Consider the following 18,823-nt stretch of genomic DNA (forward strand, 5'->3'; position numbering starts at 1 on the left):
AGTAAAATATAGGGGTGGCAAAGTAAGCCTAAATCTATTTGCCCACCCAAACCCACCCATTCTAATTGAACATAAACCCACATAATTATTAGTTGGGTTAAATGGGCATCAACCTAATTAGACCAAGTGATTATTAGGTTTTAACTAAAAACACATTGAGCCCCATTTAACCAAAAAACAATATACCTAAATTCAACCTAGCCATTTCCATAAAAAGAAAAAAAAAAGAAAAAAGAAAAAAAGAAAAAGAAGGAGATGAAACTTGACCTCAGTGACGAAATGATGTTGGACTCAGACTTGCAGATACAGCAACGGCGATCCTCGTAGATGAAGCGAAGGTGAGCGACGTAGGTGAAGTAGACCTTTTTGTGGCCACAAGCTTCGTACGCAACCCATTCAAGAGCATCAACACACATAGCACAACTATCGTCCATGTCTCCCCCTCTTTCTTGCAAAACCCTAATCGGACGTTAAAGATGAAGATGGAGATCTAAATTTCTAGGTTTCAAAGAAAGGGATGACACCTACACCAATGCCACCTTCGTCATGGCATTTGAGAGGCAACGTCACCTGGGATCGGATCCAAGTCCTCTCCATTTGGGACCGCCCCATTGCCTCCGATTTCGGCCATCGCCTCTGATCTGTGTACGTGTCGTTGTGATCTGCTAAACTTTTTTTTTTTTAATTATTATTGTTGTTGTTGTTGTTGTTGTTTTTATTTTGATTATTCTCATAATTTTTTATTTTTTAATTTTTTTTTTATTTATCTCTGAGACGATTGATTAGTTGAGTTATTTGTTATTCTGTTAATGCTTTTGATGCTAGTAATATTAGTTTTCGTTTTTGATTTCCTGTTTGGTTGCCGAGAAAGCTGAGGTAAAATGGAATTTATAATTATTTTTATTTTTATAATATTGTTGTGTTCTCTGAAAATTTAGTGGAAAAGGGAATCCAAGAAAGTGTTGGGGTTTTCACTTTAATGGCATTTTAGTAATTTTGATAATTGAGTAATTGGGTGAGTTAGAGTTTACTTATAATAATTGGATTAGGTTGGATTTGGGTTAGAAGTAATTAGTTAAATGAGTTTTAATGAGTAAATGAGTTTTATATACCTAATCCAATTATGTCTATCCTAAATCCACTCATTTTACCCCAGTAAAATACAGTTAGTAGTACTTTGAAGTTTGAACAAATGGGGAAAAAAAAAAAAAAAAAACACAAATGTGAGATGTTATTTTAGGAGAGGAAACAAAATCAGTACATAATAAAAAAAAAAAAAAAAAATCTGAAGACAAATTGACACAAAGGATTTCAAAATCGCTGAGCTGTGTCCAAAAACAGAGAAGCAGCGATGGCGTTCCCATTCCCAGAGCCACTTTCTCTTGGGTTTCTTCTTTCCGCTCAAGCTCTCTATCCCATTCCCATCTCCTTCCAATCCCTCTCTGTCTCTCTTCTCTAACTCACTCTCTCACTCCAATGCGTGCTTTCGATACCCTCGCCTCTCTCTCAAATACTACTGCTCATAACCCATCGTCCCCTCCTACAGTCCCCTCTCATTCTCATAAAGTAAGTAAGAATCGTTGGAAGCCCATGTGTTTGTACTACACGCAAGGCAAGTGCACTAAGGTAAGCCTTAACTCCTAACCACCAACCCCATCACTCTTAAGCCCCCATTTTTTGCTGCATTTGATGTTTATCTATCTTTGTAGCTTCAGCTTTTGGTTCTTCTATCGTGTACATGTGTTTTTTGTGATTGAATAGCCTTTATGTACTTTTGTTGTGAAACAATAATATTTTTGTTCTTTGTTCTCTTTTTTGTCTTTTGGGTTATCAAACTTGGCTTATAATTGACCATGTCAATACATATGTCAAGAACTATTGAAGTATGTGACTGTATAAAAACAGGTAGATAGATAATAAAAAGGATGGAAAAAAAAAAGGGAAAAAAGGAAAATTATTGGATATGGTGAAGTCATTAGTTGAAGACCCTCTAGAATTTCAGTTATTTGTAAACGCATGTTGAAACCAATAGCTTTATCTTAAGTCAAGGCAAAACAAAAGGTGCAACTATGACTATAGTTCTAGTGAAAATTATAAAAGTGTTGTTGTCTTCTAAGAATTAGGGACACTTCAATTGGGGTGCCGTGTACGTTTGGACACTTCTGCACCCGTGTCCCTGTCGTATCATTTTTTTTTTATAAATTTTTTAATTGTGGGTCACGAGAGAGATAGTTATCTTTTATTTTTTTTAGTTTTAATCTTGAACACTTACATAGTCTTATATTCTTGTTATATTCTGTATGATATTGGTGATGGGTCGAGGGGGTGAAGTTTTGGCAAGACTGTTGTTGTGGGAGACACCTCTTGCTGTCAACTTTCTTGAATTGTTTAGATTTTGCCTAGATAAGGAGGCAAGTGTGGCTGAATGAAGTTCGCTAATGGGGTCTTTTTTGGGACGTAAGTTTCTTTTGGGGGGGGGGGGGTGGGATTTCATGTTCAGGAATTGCAGGCTATGTTGAGCTTCATGTATACCATATATGGCTCTTCAGTAAGGGGGTTTGGGGAGGATAAAATGAGCTGGAAACCAGATAGAAATAAGAGATTCATGGTTAATGATTATTACAGTCTTCTAGTGGGCTCTAATGATTTTTGTTTCCCTTGGAAAAGAATTTGGAAGCTAAAAACCCCTTCTCGAGTGGCATTCTTTGTCTGGACTGCTGCTTTGGGGAAATGCTTGACAGTTGACAATTTATGAAAAAGGAAGGTTTGGATATTGGATTTGTTATATGTGCAAGTGTAATGGTGAATCGGTTGACCATCTTTTCTTTCATTGTCTGGTTGTTATGGATTTGTGGTCTATGGTTTTGGTTTTATTTGGAGTAAGTTAGGTTATACCAAAGTCAGTTGTTGAGCTCCTTGCTTGCTGGCAAGGCCGGTTTGGTCGTCATCAAAATGGTCTTATATGGATAACTATTCCCCATTGTTTAATATGGTGTCTTTGGAGGGAAGGAAACAACATGCGTTTTGAAAATATTGAGAGAGCCATACTAGACCTCAAGTTATCTTTCTTTAGAACTTTTTTCGATTGGCTGTTTTCCTTGCAAAACCAATCATTCTCTTCTATCTTTGATTTTCTTGATTCTTGTAATTTTTGTATTTGACCCCTGTACACTTCCTATGTGGTAGGGTGTCCTTTTTTATTTATTTATTTTTATATCAATAAATCTTATTACTTATAAAAAAAAAATCTTGAACACTTATCTAATTATCTTTTATTTTCTCTTTTGGATCTTGTTCTTAGTTTGTATTCTAATTTATAAACATTATCTATTAGTCATGAATTCACTTTATTATCCATTACTACTCTTAAATTGATATATGTTTAGCATTATATGAAAAAAATAAATGCTTAACAATATTTAAAAATAAAAATAAAAATTTATTTAATAAAAATTAATTAATATGCATATCCCCACTGTGTCATATACTAATTTTTTTAAAAATTGTCGTGTTGCCGTGTCGTACTCGTACCTGTACCCGTATCCATGTCCATGCTTTCTAGGTTGTCCTCTAGTTTTTTGGGTGAAGGTTATAAAGTGACAAGCCCGGTTAAGGTGATCTTCTTAAAGAGAAATTGGCAACACAATTTGTATTGTCTAGTATTATTATCGAGTAATTTTTTGATTGGTTTGTTACATACATACCTAGTATGTTTTGAATCCACAACTTGACCCTCCACCCACATTTCTGAGAGGAAGAAGTGCCATTTGAGCCAACGCTCATTGGCCTATTATTATTATTATTATTATTATTATTATTATCATCAAGTATTATAACTAAAAGCCCGATACCCTTCTTTAAAATCCGCATCTATTCATAGGACACAAGCTTTGGTCTCAAATAAAGTAGATTAGTTGTGGAATGCCTTGGATGAGGAGTTTCAGTTCTCATTGGTGGCATTTGTTCTCCCATTTTTGAAGTTTTGATCAAGCCTTATTGGGGAAATGATTATGGAGATTTGGGAATGAGGTCACACATTTATGGAGATGGGTGATCACTATGAAGTAAAGGGAGTAATGAGGTTGGACTTTGAAGTCAGTTAAAGGGACTCATGGGTGTAGCCTTTGGAGGAATATTAGTGCGGGATGGGATAGTTTTCTTCAATTTGTGTATTTTGAGATGGGGGATGGCACATGAGTAAGGTGTTTTCATGATATATGGTGTGAGAATTTATCTCTAAGAGACTTGTACCCTGACCTATACGCCTGCTCAGCTGATCAGAATGCCTTAGTTCATTGAAAAGAGTCACATTCTTAGTATTAATTACTATACTTAAAGTTATTTCAATAAACCGACAGGGTCTAGTGAAGTTATGGATAGCCAGTTATATGGGGAAGGGTGGATTTGAAATCTGAAATTTCACACAGATTTTCATGATTGGGAAATGGAGTCAGTTAATTCTTTCCTAGATCTAATATACTCCAAATTCCCTAGGAAGGTGGGGTTTGATAAGATGAGATGGAGTTTGAGAGGGAGTGGTGGCTTTAATGTTCAGTCCTATTATGAGGCTACTTGAGGTACACTTACTAATTCTTTCCCTTAAGAGAGAATTTGATGTGTTAAGGCCCCTAAGAAGGTCTCATTCTTTTTTTTGATAAGTAAGAAGAGAATATTATTAATGAATAGAAAAGCAAGAGAAACACAAAGAGTTCACGGTAGTGAACAAAGGAAAAAAGGAACAAAAAGACAGAAGCAGCCCCTAATCTATTCTAATAGATGAAATAAAATCCATAAGGGTGGAACAATCTGAGAAATCCCAACATCGAGACCAATCAAAGAGGGTCCTCTGGCAAATCTCTAATAATTGAACCACAGTTTTCCCCTCATCCTCAAAAGACCGCTGATTTTGTTTAGTCCAAATAGTCCACATTAAATAGCTTGGAACCAAATCCCAAATATCAGAACTATGCTTCCCAAGCCAATGATACCAACAAAATAATAAGTCCACAATTGAACTTGGCATGACCCAATCGATCCCAAACAACCGAAGCATATACATCCACAAAGAATGAGTTATCGGACAAAAAAGTAACAGATGATCCACAAATTCCGCATTACAACAACACAAACAACAACGATTTGCCAAAGGGCGACCACGAAGCATAAGATTATCCAACATTAGAATCTGACCATGAGCTGCTGTCCACATAAAAAAAGCCACCCTTTTAGGAACCTTAACTTTCCAAATACCCTTCCAAGGGAAAGTGGAATGAGCTGCATTACGAATCTTATGATAAAAAGACTGAGTACCAAACTTCTCACTGCCATTAAGATCCCAACAAAGCCTGTCACACCCCCCACCCCTAGGAATTCGGTTTGGACAGCATCTTTGGGGGGAGATTTTTTACTTGTGATAATCTCATCAAGCGAGGTTTCTATTTAGCTAGTTGGTGTTACATGTGCCAGTGTAGTGGGGAGACGGTAGATCATTTGTTGATCCCTAGTGAATATTGCATAGGCTTTATGGATCTAGTATTTAGAGCATTTGGGATTTAATGGGTGTTACCAAGAAGGGTAGTTGATCTCTTGTTCACTTGGAGGAATTAGTTCAGGGAGCACTTATCAAATATTTGTAACTTTTCCTGTTATGTTTGATGTGGCTATGGTGGAAGGAATAAGATAGTTGTATTTTTTAAGATTCAGAAAAATTAAAGGCCTAGTTGGAATCATTGCTAATTTGAACTCATGTTTGATTGGTCTAGAGCGTTGGGTCTTACATGTAGTAACTCCCTTCTAGATTTCACAGAATCACTTAACTTTTGTGCATAAGTTTTTTGTAATTCTTTTAGGTTATTGTGATCATCATTGTTAGTATGAAGTAACCATCCTATTAATAAAATACCATTAATTATAAAAATAAATAAATGAATAATCTTGCATCCTGATAGAGTGAAAATAAGTTCCATCACTCACCTTGTCAAGCTCAAGGCACAACTTTTAGAAATTAATAAACTGAGAAACTATTACTTAGAATTCACTAGCCATCAATAAAACAATATATCTTGTTTCCAGCCTATGATTCTTGCTGTGAAACAAAACTTGGTCAGCTTACAATAATCATGGACATTAATTCAAACTTTCCCCCTTGACTACTAAATATGTCACTGGAACCCACATGTTTAGCTTCAGAATTTGAATCATCTTTACTTTCTGGAGGATGATTCTGACAGAATTCTGTAAATGTATAATTGGTAGGTGTAAAAAACAATGGTGATTATTTTTGCAGTTGTTGCAAACCATTACTCTGTTTAAAACCCTTGCCCCATTGTTTCCTGATCCATAGTTTGATAATTCCCAATGTACTCGGGTTGGCTTCTTTTTTAATAAATTTTTTCGTTACCTATCAAAAAAAAAAAAAAAAAATCCTGCTTATCATTCAATGGCAGTTAGGAATCAAATTTGTGAGTCATTTTTATCCAATGCATGTCCATATCCTAGGTCCATAATCTATTTTGGAGCTTTCTAAAAGAACATCAATACCTCAAAGCAAATCTATACTTAATAAACACACAATTGCTTTGGAGACAGACAATGGATCCACCTTTGTCATTACTTGCTGTGTGTCTAAGGACCAGGACCCACCTTTTTGTTTTTAAAATACATATTAATCAAACTTAAGAATCTGTATCTAAAGAACTTATGTCATGCCTGAAGACTTTTGATCTGTATTCTAGCTGCTTTGTTTTGCAGATGGATGATGCCATTCACTTAGAGAAATTCAATCATGATTGCTCCAGGGACCTTGAAGTGAATATTGCTGAGTTAAAACATATTCGCTCTCAGAACCTAGATTTTTTCCTGGTGCTTGATTTGGAGGGCAGAGTTGAGATTCTTGAGTTTCCAGTTCTAATGATAAATGCCAAAACCATGGATGTCATGGACTTTTTCCACAGGTTGGTAGATATATAGTCTCACCCTGTTTTGCATTTTCAATAAATTTGGGATCATTTGAAAAAGAGATAAAACTCTCCTCTCTCCTTTCTTTTTCTCTCTTTTTTCTTTTTGCTGGGTATAAGAAAGAGGTACTTGCATGCTTGAGTTGCGATTATGAAGGTCATGAGAGCAAGTTCTTAGTTTCGAATATCTGAATCTTAGAAATGTACTTATATTTCTTTTCTTGATCAGATAGAAAATTTCCATGAAAAACAGACATCGCTTTTCTTAGTTTCAAATATCTGAATCTTAGAAATGTACTTATATTTCTTTTCTTGGTCAGATAGAAAATTGCCATGGAAACAGACAGCTCTTTTCCATGTTGAAATGTGTCTACCAGAGGAGTAATCATTGTTTAGTGTGTCCAAAGATCTAACTCTTAAAACAATTAATGGGGTATCTTTGCTTGTGATGTCTTCTTTGGCTCTGTATCAAAGAAGATTAAACTGGATTTTTAAATCATTAAAATTCTCTCTTTCTTTTTTTCTTCAGATTTTTTGGAACAATAATTCAGATCTGAGTACATTTTTAGGTTGGCTTTTCATTTTATCTTACTTTTCCATTATTCTTTTACAGGTTTGTGAGGCCCTCAGAAATGAGTGAGCAAAGAATAAATGAATATATTGAAGGAAAATATGGCAAGTTTGGGGTTGACCGGTATGGTACTAATTTACTTGAGTCCTGCAAACTCTTTTTAATGTTTACCCACCATCTTATTTGGTAGATTTTTTCAACTCCATGACTAATATAATTCTTTTTTATTTTTAGTAATTTATTAAAAGATGCCCATGGAGCCCCTCTACAATCACCCCTTCCCTATAATTTTGTTTCCTCTTTAAGTTTTTCTCAAATGGCCGAGGAACCACTCAAATTCTCTGTGCAATATTATTAAATGTTCAATTAAGCTTACTGACATGATCAATTTTCACCGTGATTATATAAAATAATTTTTTTAGGATGTGTTTTGTTTCATGTATGCTGAATTCTATTATCATAATAATTTTTTATCCTGGATATTCCATTATCAAATATAATAGCTTCTCTGAAGCACAATCCTTGTATTTTATATATGCAGCTAGCTGATTAATATAACTTACGTAAGTTTGCAGTGTCTGGCATGATACAGCTATACCATTTACAGAAGTTCTCCAGCAATTTGAAGTTTGGTTGGCTCAGCATCACTTGTGGGAAAAGGAGTTGGGTGGGCGTCTTAATCAAGCAGCTTTTGTAACTTGGTAAGGATGTGCTCTTTTTGTGATTTCATAATTTTCCTATGCACTTGACAAACCATTTGTCTGTCTCCTTTTTGCTGACATCTATTGTAGAAAACTTTTATGATTCATTTGATATTGAATACTTAAGATTTGAAATGGTATATTCTTATGCTATCAGACCCATAACTGGTACCTGTAGTTTACACCATGCAGCATAAGACTGCTCAACTGGGGAGAGGCTCGCCTCCAGTTTGAATATCTCCAGTTTCCTCCCATTTTTAAGTAGAAGTAGATGAGTGACACATGGAAAAATAAAAATCCAATGGTTAGAAAAAAACCATCGCTTTCTCTTTTTTCTCTTGCCTCTCCCCTTCACAACAAATCACAGTCACCCACAACACAAATCCACCACTGTGATCCATGACGCTGCCAAGTCTCTGCTGCTGCCTCACCACCATCAAAAGTGACAGCCATTGCAAGTACAAAACCATGAGCAATCCGAGCCTCCCTTCAGATCTATGAGTTTTCATAAATCCCTTCACAAAACCAACACCACAAATCCCCTCACCGACCTCCAATATGCAAAACCTAGGAATCCGGTCCCCATATTCCTTTTCTGACCACCAATCCACTTGTTGTCGCCCTTAGCCGCTGCTTCAGTGCGCCGTTCACCAGCAATGGCTACGGCAGATCTCCACCACTGAGGCGCCCAGATCTGTTTGTTTTGTACTTCTGACTCTTCATCTCCGGCAAATTCCAATGCTTTGTCGGTATTGGGGACACGGAGAGAGAGAGCAGAGTGTGATTTTTTTTTTTTTTTTTGAGAAAGAGCAGAACGTGATGTTGGACACTGGAAAAGGAAGAAAAAGAAAAACTTTGGTTGACTTGTCTTTTTTAAGACCTTTAGATGTTATATTTGCTATGTGTCACTCATCTACTTAAAAATGGGAGAAACTTGGATATATTTAAACGGGAGGTGAGCCTTTCCTGTTCAACTGCACCCTTAGAGGTGGAAAACTAAGACTATGGTCAAATATAGTCCTGATGTTCAACCTTATGAATCATGGTTCCTACTTGAATAGTATAATTATCTACTAAATTCACCATTTAAGGTGAAAAGTAAAACCAACTTCTACAACAAAATTTTTTTTTTGACACATATCTTTGGTTTTCTTTCATTAGTGGAAATTGGGACTTGAAAACAAAGGTCCTTCAGCAATGCAAAGTCTCAAAGATGAAGCTTCCTCCATATTTCATGGAGTGGATCAATCTCAAAGATGTCTATCTAAATTTTTATAAGAGGAGGGTAAGTTCACACAATTTCACAGCTTTTAGGTTTAAAAAAACGTTATCTAATTGTCTTTTAACTTTTGATGTGGCATTATGGAATTTAAAAAAGAGTGGTTCTCTGTAGCATGTACATTTTGTGGTTGGTTTGGGTTTGGTGCTCAATTTTGGTTTTATGATGTTGAAATCAGATAGAGATCAAGCAACAATTCAGAGCATCAATTAATCCAATTACTAAACAGACCATATAATATGAACCAATAAACTTGAGTTGACCCTAAACTTCTTAACTCTAGACCCTGATTCCCAACTTGAGTATGGTTGCTACTGTATTCAATTCCAATAAGGTCAAGCTATGTCACTAATAAGTATATCTCAAATTGTTATCTAGCAGCATGATGTGTGGGGATAAAAAAATGAAAAAAACTATTTCTCAGATTGGCGCCTTGTCAACTCAGAGTCAAAGCTGATGTTAAAAAATCCAAGTAAACTGTTGATGTTTCTGACTTGACACCTTATATTCACCATTTCTTTATGATTTTTTACTATCATTCTTAATGATATGTTTATCTGGTTTTGGAGGACAGGCCACAGGAATGATGACCATGATGAAGGAACTTCGCATCCCACTGGTGGGAAGTCACCATCTTGGGATTGATGACACAAAGAACATAGCAAGAGTGTTGCAACACATGCTTGCTGATGGTGCGCTTTTACAGATTACTGCGAGGAGGAATTCTGATTCTCCTGAAAATGTTGAATTTCTATTCAAGAATCGGATAAGGTAGCTGCTTCTAGCTATTTTTTTCATTTAAAAGTACATCTCTAATTGTATATATTTTAGAAAAATGAAAGAATTGATTCTGTGTTGGTTCTAATCTCTCTCTCACACACATTATTATGTTTAAAATGCACGAAGAGAATAGGAGAAAAAAATTCGGAAAGAAAAATAGTGGAACCATACTTTAGTTTGTCATATCCAGAGCTGAAACCAAATTTCCCATTGACATCCAGTTTACACTAAGAGTGAGAATTTCATATGGAAAAGTAAATTATTGCCATGCTATCTTTTTCAGTAGTTGTAAATTTGTAATATCTGCAGTTGGGTTGTCGCCGGTAGAGAAAATGGTTCTAGATGGCTTGTGTTAATTCTTATATCCACATTTCTTGTCATCTTCGGGATGAAATACAAATTTACTATTTTCAATTTACATGATAGAGAAAAAGAGGGGGGGGGGGGGGGGGGGGGGGGAGATGATTAAAGATATGTAAGGGTGCACTTCTGCATTATATTTCAAACTCAAAAACATAAGAGGCTATTGTTTTCAGATTACTAATTTTAATCCGCAATTAAATGCCTTGGTTTGTCAATTCTGTGAGAGAGAGAGAGAGAGAGGGGGGGGGGGGGTTTAAGTTATAATATCAATGTTTTGTTTTGTATTTTTGGCTAAATGGACAATTTTGTATTAATTAAAACTTAAAAAATCCAAGAGTAAGGTATGAGAATATATCTCATGCATTAGATATATGCATTTTGTCTCTCATTAAACTTCTCTTATATTTTTTTATTAGATGCGAATTTTGAAAATATAACCGTTAGATTGCATGTTCTTTATGTTCTTAATATGTATGTTAAATTCGTTCAAATCGAGGTTATTTACTATTCAATCAATAACTTATTTTTTATGCCTAGATTTAGAATTCAAAACTTAAAATTTAAATATTTTATTGATATTTGATATTCTTGAAATTTCGCAAGCATGAAGAATCGTAAAAACATAAATTTAATGGTTATATTTTCAAAATTCACATTCAATAAAAAAATATAGTTGGAGAGAAACATTTTCTTACTATGTGCGTGTGGGTGTTTTTACACTATTGTGGAACCTACATACAGTAAGATGGAAGGTTCATATATTTGATGTATAAGAAATTTTTTGCTATGGTACAACTTTAGAAGCCTCCCTAGGAAAGAGTATGAAAATGATTGGTCCTTCAAAATCATGGACTAAATCAAAATTGCAATCTACATGCTTCCCCCACATAGTTAAAAGATATTATAATCCCAAGGAATTGGTTTAGTGGTTCCTAGGTCTTATGATATCTATAAAATTTTAGGTTTGAAACCTCTTGCCAGCATGGGGCCATCCTATAAGATTATTTCTTGTAATAACCTTGTGTGTGGAATGAGGGGGACTGTAGGATACCCTTGTTTATATATATATATATATATATAACAACCACCTGCAGATCTAAATTAGAGGTATGTAGCCAATTAGTCAAAACTAATCTGGTCCAACCCAACCAATTGAGTTGAGTTTACTTTTAGGAGTTGGTGGGTTGGGTTGGGTTGTGAATTTTTTTTTTTTTTTTTGGGTGCGTCGGATTGGGTTCAGGTTATAAGATTCACAAATCCGCTCAACCTAACTCGACCCACTTATATTTAATATATATTTAAATAAAAAAATATTTAATGTATATATTTAAAAATATATTATACAATTTTGTTATTTACTTATTTGCCCCTCTTTCTAAATAAATGCCAAATCCTATGTACTCATATTATGTTGGTTTGGTGTTATGCTCAGGATTATTTGATTATAAATTTTTCCTTGTTTGTGGTGGTATTGTTCTAATGCTCAATTTAATAATAATAATAATAGTAATTAAAAAAAAAAGTCCAACCCAATCCATGTGGTTTGGGTTGAACCCTTGTGATGAGATGTGTATCATGATGGGTTGGGTTGAAAAAACCCCTCAATCTGGCCTTAGCATGCCCCTAATACCCAAGGTCCCCTCCTTTCATCCTTATGGCTTCAACTTCTTGCATTGCATCACCTAGAGTAACGTTACTTGTGTCCAAGGTTGTCAAAATCGCAATCCGGATCGTAAAATCTCACGATTTTACGATCCCACCTCACCAAAAAGATTAAAATCGTAGCAGGATCGCAAATATGTTAGGATCGTGTAGGATCGTATAGGATCTTACCGATCCTACCGATCCTACCATTTGGCTTCTTTTTCTTCTTTTATTTTTTTTTTTTTTTAAGTGGGCTTCATTTGTGTCATTTGGGTAAGTCCAATATGATAATCCACGGTCCACCTAAAGGTCCTAAACCCACAAGCCCATCAAAACCCAATAATAAATTGAACCAAATTTACTCCTATCTTAACATTAAATCTAAAAAAAAACCTTTAGTATTAAGTTAAACGTTTTCAAAACCTAAATATTTTAGAAACACTAAGCTCCAGTAGACTAGCACCTCTGTCCCGCGCCTCCATAGTGCTCTGTCAAAAACCCAGCCACTCTCAGCTCTCTCAATGGTGAGCTTTCTTAAGTTTAATGTTAAAAAAAAAAAAAAAAAAAAAAAAAGAACCTAAAATATTTAGAAACATTCAGTGCTAGCTCCTCAGTTGATGCCTCCTCAATCCTCTGTCAAAAACCCAGCACCTCTAGCCGTCTCAATGATGTTGCCGTGAGCCATCCCAACGCTGCCTTTAAGCTTTCTGGTAATTTGTTTTGTAGTTAGTAGTTTATCATTTATTTGTACTTTGATAGCTTGATTCCAGATTGTTGTGTTGTGTATATGATTTTGACACTTAACTTATTTTGGATTTGGAACTTAGAATTTGGAAAATATTTTCCATATGTGTAGATAATATTTTGGTACTTAGTTGCTAATTAAACATGTACTAAACTTTTTAGATACATTATGTCAAAAGTTAAATATATTTTGTTTCGATAGAATGACATAAGAACAATGTAGTGTGTGCAAATTACATTTTATTATGCAATTTTTTTTTTTAATTGATGGATTCATATTTTAAGTGATTATATAACATACAAAGTCACTATCAATAGGTTTTTTTTGCTTAAAATATAAAAATAGGTAGGATCTTACGATCCACGATCCGATCCTACGATCCACGATCCTACCTACCTCTCACGATCCTACGTAGGATCCCGATTTTGACAACCTTGCTTGTGTCTTCTTCCATGATCCTTTTTATTGCCCACCTGAAAGGTTCAACTTTAGGCATTAGAGGAGGAGAGGATGATGGGATACATTTTCTCCATGCTTTAAGGACTATCTTTTCTCTAAGTACTACTACCAATCTCCCATTCTCTTTTGCTAGTGCTGCATCCACATTGACTTTGAACATCTTTAGAGGAGAAGAAAATTCTATATGTAATTGAGATGTAACGCCTCTCATATCCGGTGGGGTCTACATGTGTGGAGCCCATCCCATGTTAGAGGCATTACACCTATTTTCATTACATTTAATACCATCTCTTAGAGGTATCATTTTTCACTCCATCTTATTTGCTCTAAACATCTACTCCCAAACCATACTAGGTTTGTGAACTCATGAACTAGTAAAAGTTTTACTCCTTATTCTTACCTAAAAGTATTATAATAAAATTACAAGTGTCATAAGAAGGATAAGACATGTGAAAACTCACATGTGACTGAATTTACTGGAAAATTGTTTGATTTACACGTGACTAATGATGTGGAAATCCCTTGTTAAAAGTGTTAGGAGTGGGGAGCAACAATTACAATAGTTTTGGGATTTAAAATGAGAAGTTAATGCTTGAATGAAGGAGATGATCATTTTAGGATGGAGTTACTAAAATTTATATTCAATAGAATTAGATTCCATAATAATGTAAGAATAATCAAGAGATTAAATTAGGGACTCACGGACTTAAGATGTAGTGATTTACAAAGTGACAATAACGTGGTTTTTAATTAGCTCAACTAATAAAGTTTTTGATGGTTGAATAAAAGACATGAGATTCAATTCCCGCTTACACCAAAAACTGATTGGTGCCTTGGTTTAATGATAAAGAGTACAATTATCAGAAATGCACGCCATAGGTTGAAACTCTATCAACAAAGTAACAGTAACCATTGAATTTGTTTCACTATGGATGATTTCATGGAGATATTAAATGCTAATTAATAGATTATTTGGATGACTTAATAGTCAAATAAAAGCCTAGAGTGCGATCATAAATTTATAATGGACTAAATCATGGATAATGGTAAGTTTAGGCCTATCATGAGTTAACATGAGACCAAAGGCTCAATGGAGTTAGTATTTTTATATCCCTTTGGTCCCACTTCGAGCCCTATTACTAAAGCCCACATGGGCTGGCCATTAATTGATCCATAATGTGTCAAATATATTAAAAGGGATTATTTAGTTGAGAAAAACCCTAGACTAAGTGTGAGATTGGTCTAACACAATCTACCTAGAAAATAAAAATATAAAAAAATCACTTTAAATTTTAGGAGCAAAAATCCCTCGTGAATTAAAGTTTAGAAATTAACAATATATTTTAGTTTTATTTATTGTTTATAAACTCGCAAAAAATATTTTCATTGTAGTATTGAAAATATTATAATAACAATTACAAGAAATTAAAATTGGAACAAGCTTTAGTCCACGAGCTTTTTCATTTTGCTTTTACCTTAATATATTTATTATGTAAAATATTATAAAACTTTATATTTTCTTTCAAGTAGAAGTATATTTTAACCCTATTTCAGCAACAAACAAACAGAAAGAAGAAGAAGAAGAAGAAGAAGAAGATTAAGCTTATATCAGACGGACAGATGCATGAAAATCTCATGACGTGTGTTGTACGTTCTATAAGTCTACAATAGGTTCCTAGCACGCTACACAACAAGTTACCCCACCATATAAATGTGAGTAATGCTATGGGCGCATAAAAATGCACAATTTTGTGCCACAACTCGCGAAGTTGCAAGTTTTAGTTGGTGGATGTGTGATGGTAGGCCATGTGGGAACACACTTCTACCATTCATAACTTGCAACATGGTGTGTTGTGGCACAAAATGGTGCATTTTATATGCTCCTAGCATTACTCTATAAACGTAGGCTTTAACTATAGGTTTGAAAAACTATACTAGAGCAACACCATATTTATATATATATAGTTGTGCTATATTGATAACATTCTTACAATAAAGCGTTAGGTGACAATGTGTTATTGGTAATGATATATATACAATTTCATAGTAAAACTTAGGTGACAAATTGTTAATAATAGATTAAAAAAAGAAAAGAAAAAAGTAATGCTATTGATGGGCACAAATAAAAATAACATATTGTCACCTAAACTTATTGTGAAAATGTTATCAATATATATATATATATATATAATACTTATTTATATATCTTCATTAAAATACACCACCAATGCATCATATTAAATCAGCTTTAATAGGGAGTATTTTGACTAACTCCATAGCTACTCTTCTGGAGTGTGCTACTCTTTCCAAATAAGTGGGTCTTCCAGAGAGCACCTACTCACCAAAAGCAGAAGACCAAATGTGACCATCATGGATATACGTCATGACCAAAAGCTGATGAGTACGACCAAGCACACTAAACTCATGTTGCAATGCCCACATCACCTAAGACTCTCCTACAAACACACGGCTACCAGTAATGAGATAAACCATATCTCCTACAAATCAGTTAAGGATAACTCCTCACTCCCTACGGATCATCTATGGGATAGTTCTAAACTCTTACACGTTAGCTACGGGATAACCATATATCCCTACAATTCAGCTACTGTGATCATCCGAAAACTCCTATATAAACACTGAGACACTCCAATCCCAAGGTACACAAAAAAATACTTTTCAAAAACTCCTCCCCAAAAAAGTTCACTATCAGTTACTGACTTGACCTTTGAAGGGTCTTAGGCCGGCACCGCACCGGTGCTCTTTGAAGATGTTTCTATTTTAAGAATCATCAGTTGGCACTGCCTGTGGGAAATTGAGTGACTAGCCATCACCTATCCCTGAGACAAAAGGTCTTATGGTCCAAACTTGATTAATAGCATCAGTCAACCCAAAATTCGAAAAGCACCCCACCACCATAGAAGCGCAACTACAGATGCACTTGGCTGCTATCGAATGACTTACCCAGTCAAATGAAGCCCTTGTGGAGCAGAATCAAGCATTGGGGGTACGGGTTAAATAGTTGTGTAAGTAGCGACCTGAAGCTAGCAATCACCAAGAGCGCAATGATCATCATCACTCAAGGGATGGTTGTTATAAAGAAGATAAGGCTAAGAGCAATGCTCCTAGTAGGTAAACTGGAAGGGAAGATGCACCTCCCCGCAGGTCTAAAGCAAGCAATGCACGATAGGAGGCTGAGATGAAGGCAATGAAGGATAAAATGAATCTTATGATGAATGCTATAAAGAGATGAATAGACATACTTAACGATCTGGTACATTGCACTGACTTTCTCTTTATAGCACGAGTCACATCTTGCCATCCACCGCCTACGTTCTAGATGCCATCCTTGGAGAATTATGATGGGATGAAAGACCCACTTGACCATCTTTAATCTTTCAAGATTCTCATGCATTTCCAAGGCATCCCTATTGAGATAATGTGTTGAGCCTTTCCTACCACTTTCAAAGGGCCAGCGTGTGTTCGGTTCAACAAGATCTTGCCAAACTCTATATCAACCTTCAAGGATTTTAGTTGACATATTGGATGACAACAAAAAAAAACTCCATTCAAACAAATGAGCTTTTGAGTGTCTTATGGGCATATTAGATGACAACACGAACCCCTGCAGTTGAAACTCCATTCATACTTGCGTTTGGAACCAAAGTAGTGATACCAGCAATGGTAGGCCTTACAAGCTTCAAAGTAGATCACAAAAATGAAAAGATGAATGACAAAGTGTTGCGTCTCAATCTTGACTTATTGGATGAAGTAAGAATAGATATTGAACAAAGGCTAGCTTTGTATCAAAGCCTTATGGCCAAGCATTACAATAAACGGGCAAAGCCAAGACACTTGGACATAGGTGAGTTAGTTTTTAGAAGGGTAATGCTCGCCACTAGGGACTTGGCACATGGAAAGCTAGTCCAGACTAGAAGGACCTTACAAGGTCATCGATTACTTCAGGAGAGGTACTTACCACCAAAGGATACTTAATGGGAAAAAGCTACCTCATCCTTGGAACACCGAGCACTAGAGGGAGTACCATTTGTGGTTTGCTTCCTACAACTATGTTTATATTTACTTTGCTTGCATTTCCTTTCCATACATTGCTTATAAGTATCATGTTTTGATGCAACTTACAGTTTGTTGTTACTTGCTTATTTAAGACTTAACTTATTTTCCTATGAGCTTACCATTTGAATAGAAGCATTTTCTCCGCTTGTGATGCATTGGGTAGAAGAAAGCGAATGACCAATATCGCCTACCCTTCTACAAAGTCACCAAGGTGACAAACGATTAGCTCAAGCAGTAATCCTACAAGTTGCCAAGGTGACGAATGATCCAGGGCATCCTCTATAGATGATCGACTCAAGTAGCGATCCTCTAACAAAGGCTCCTAGGTGACGAATGATCAGCTCAAGCAGTGATCCTTTATGTCACCGAGGTGACGAACGATCCAAGGATCCTCCATAGGCAATCGACTTAAGTAGAATGGCAAACATGGAATGGGGGGCAACAGACGAGGAATATTTGTGCATCGCATCGACTCAAGATTAGTCATCCGACTAAATCTAAGAGATCAAATGATAGGTACATTAGTTGTTCAACAACCTAATTGAACGGATGACCAAGAGTCAATAGGCGCCATCAAACACAAAGTCGCGTAAGGGTGGTTGCATGACCAAAGTCACCCATGGGTGGATGGTCCAACATCGCCCAAGGGTGGACACATGACCAAAGTTGCCTACAGGTAGACAGTTTAAAGGTAAAGTCACCCCAAGAGGGAAGGACAATGAACAAAGTTGCCTTAGGGTGGATGCATGACCAAAGTCGCTTACGAGTGGACGGTCCAACATCGCCCAAGGGTGGACACATGACCAAAGTTGCCTACAAGTGGATGGTCTAAACGTAAAGTCACCCCAAGAGGTAAGGACAATAAGCAAAGTCACCTAAGGGTAGATGCATGACCAAAGTCGCCCACGGGTAGACGGTTCAACACAGCCTAAGGGTGGACACATGACCAAAGTCGCCTATGGGTGGACAGTCTAAATGTAAAGCCACCCTAAGAGGGAAGGACAACAAACAAAGTCACCTAAGGGTGGATGCATGACCAAAGTCGCCCATGGGTGGACGGTCTAACATCGCCCAAGGGTGGACACATGACCAAAGTTGCCCATGGGTGGATGGTCCAACATCGCCTAACGGTGGACGTACGACCAAAGTCGCCTACAAGCAGATGGACGACCAAAGTCACCTACGGGTGGACGGTCTAAACATTAAGTTGCCTATGGGTGGACAAACAACCAAAGTCGCCCATGGGTG

The 18,823-nt window shown here is 36.0% G+C and overlaps 1 protein-coding gene across 2 annotated transcripts; it reads left to right on the forward strand.

Moving 5' to 3' along the window:
* Positions 1-231: 231 nt before the first annotated feature.
* LOC112024544 (uncharacterized exonuclease domain-containing protein At3g15140) lies at positions 232-10,555 on the forward strand. 2 transcript variants are annotated; one of them, XM_065761636.1, is made up of 6 exons: positions 232-645; positions 6,751-6,953; positions 7,570-7,650; positions 8,103-8,228; positions 9,390-9,513; positions 10,082-10,555. In XM_065761636.1, exons 1-6 carry the CDS (start codon positions 547-549, stop codon positions 10,280-10,282), a joined length of 834 nt encoding a protein of 277 aa, XP_065617708.1. In that variant the 5' UTR covers positions 232-546; the 3' UTR covers positions 10,283-10,555. The 2 variants fall into 2 exon arrangements, with proteins under 2 accessions (XP_065617708.1, XP_023912937.2); XM_024057169.2 differs by lacking the exon at positions 232-645 and adding an exon at positions 1,364-1,626.
* The last annotated feature ends 8,268 nt before the right edge of the window (positions 10,556-18,823 follow it).

The sequence above is a fragment of the Quercus suber genome, unplaced genomic scaffold (assembly GCF_002906115.3).
Source record: "Quercus suber isolate HL8 unplaced genomic scaffold, Cork oak 2.0 scaffold_423, whole genome shotgun sequence".
In the NCBI taxonomy this organism is placed as follows: Eukaryota; Viridiplantae; Streptophyta; class Magnoliopsida; order Fagales; family Fagaceae; genus Quercus; species Quercus suber.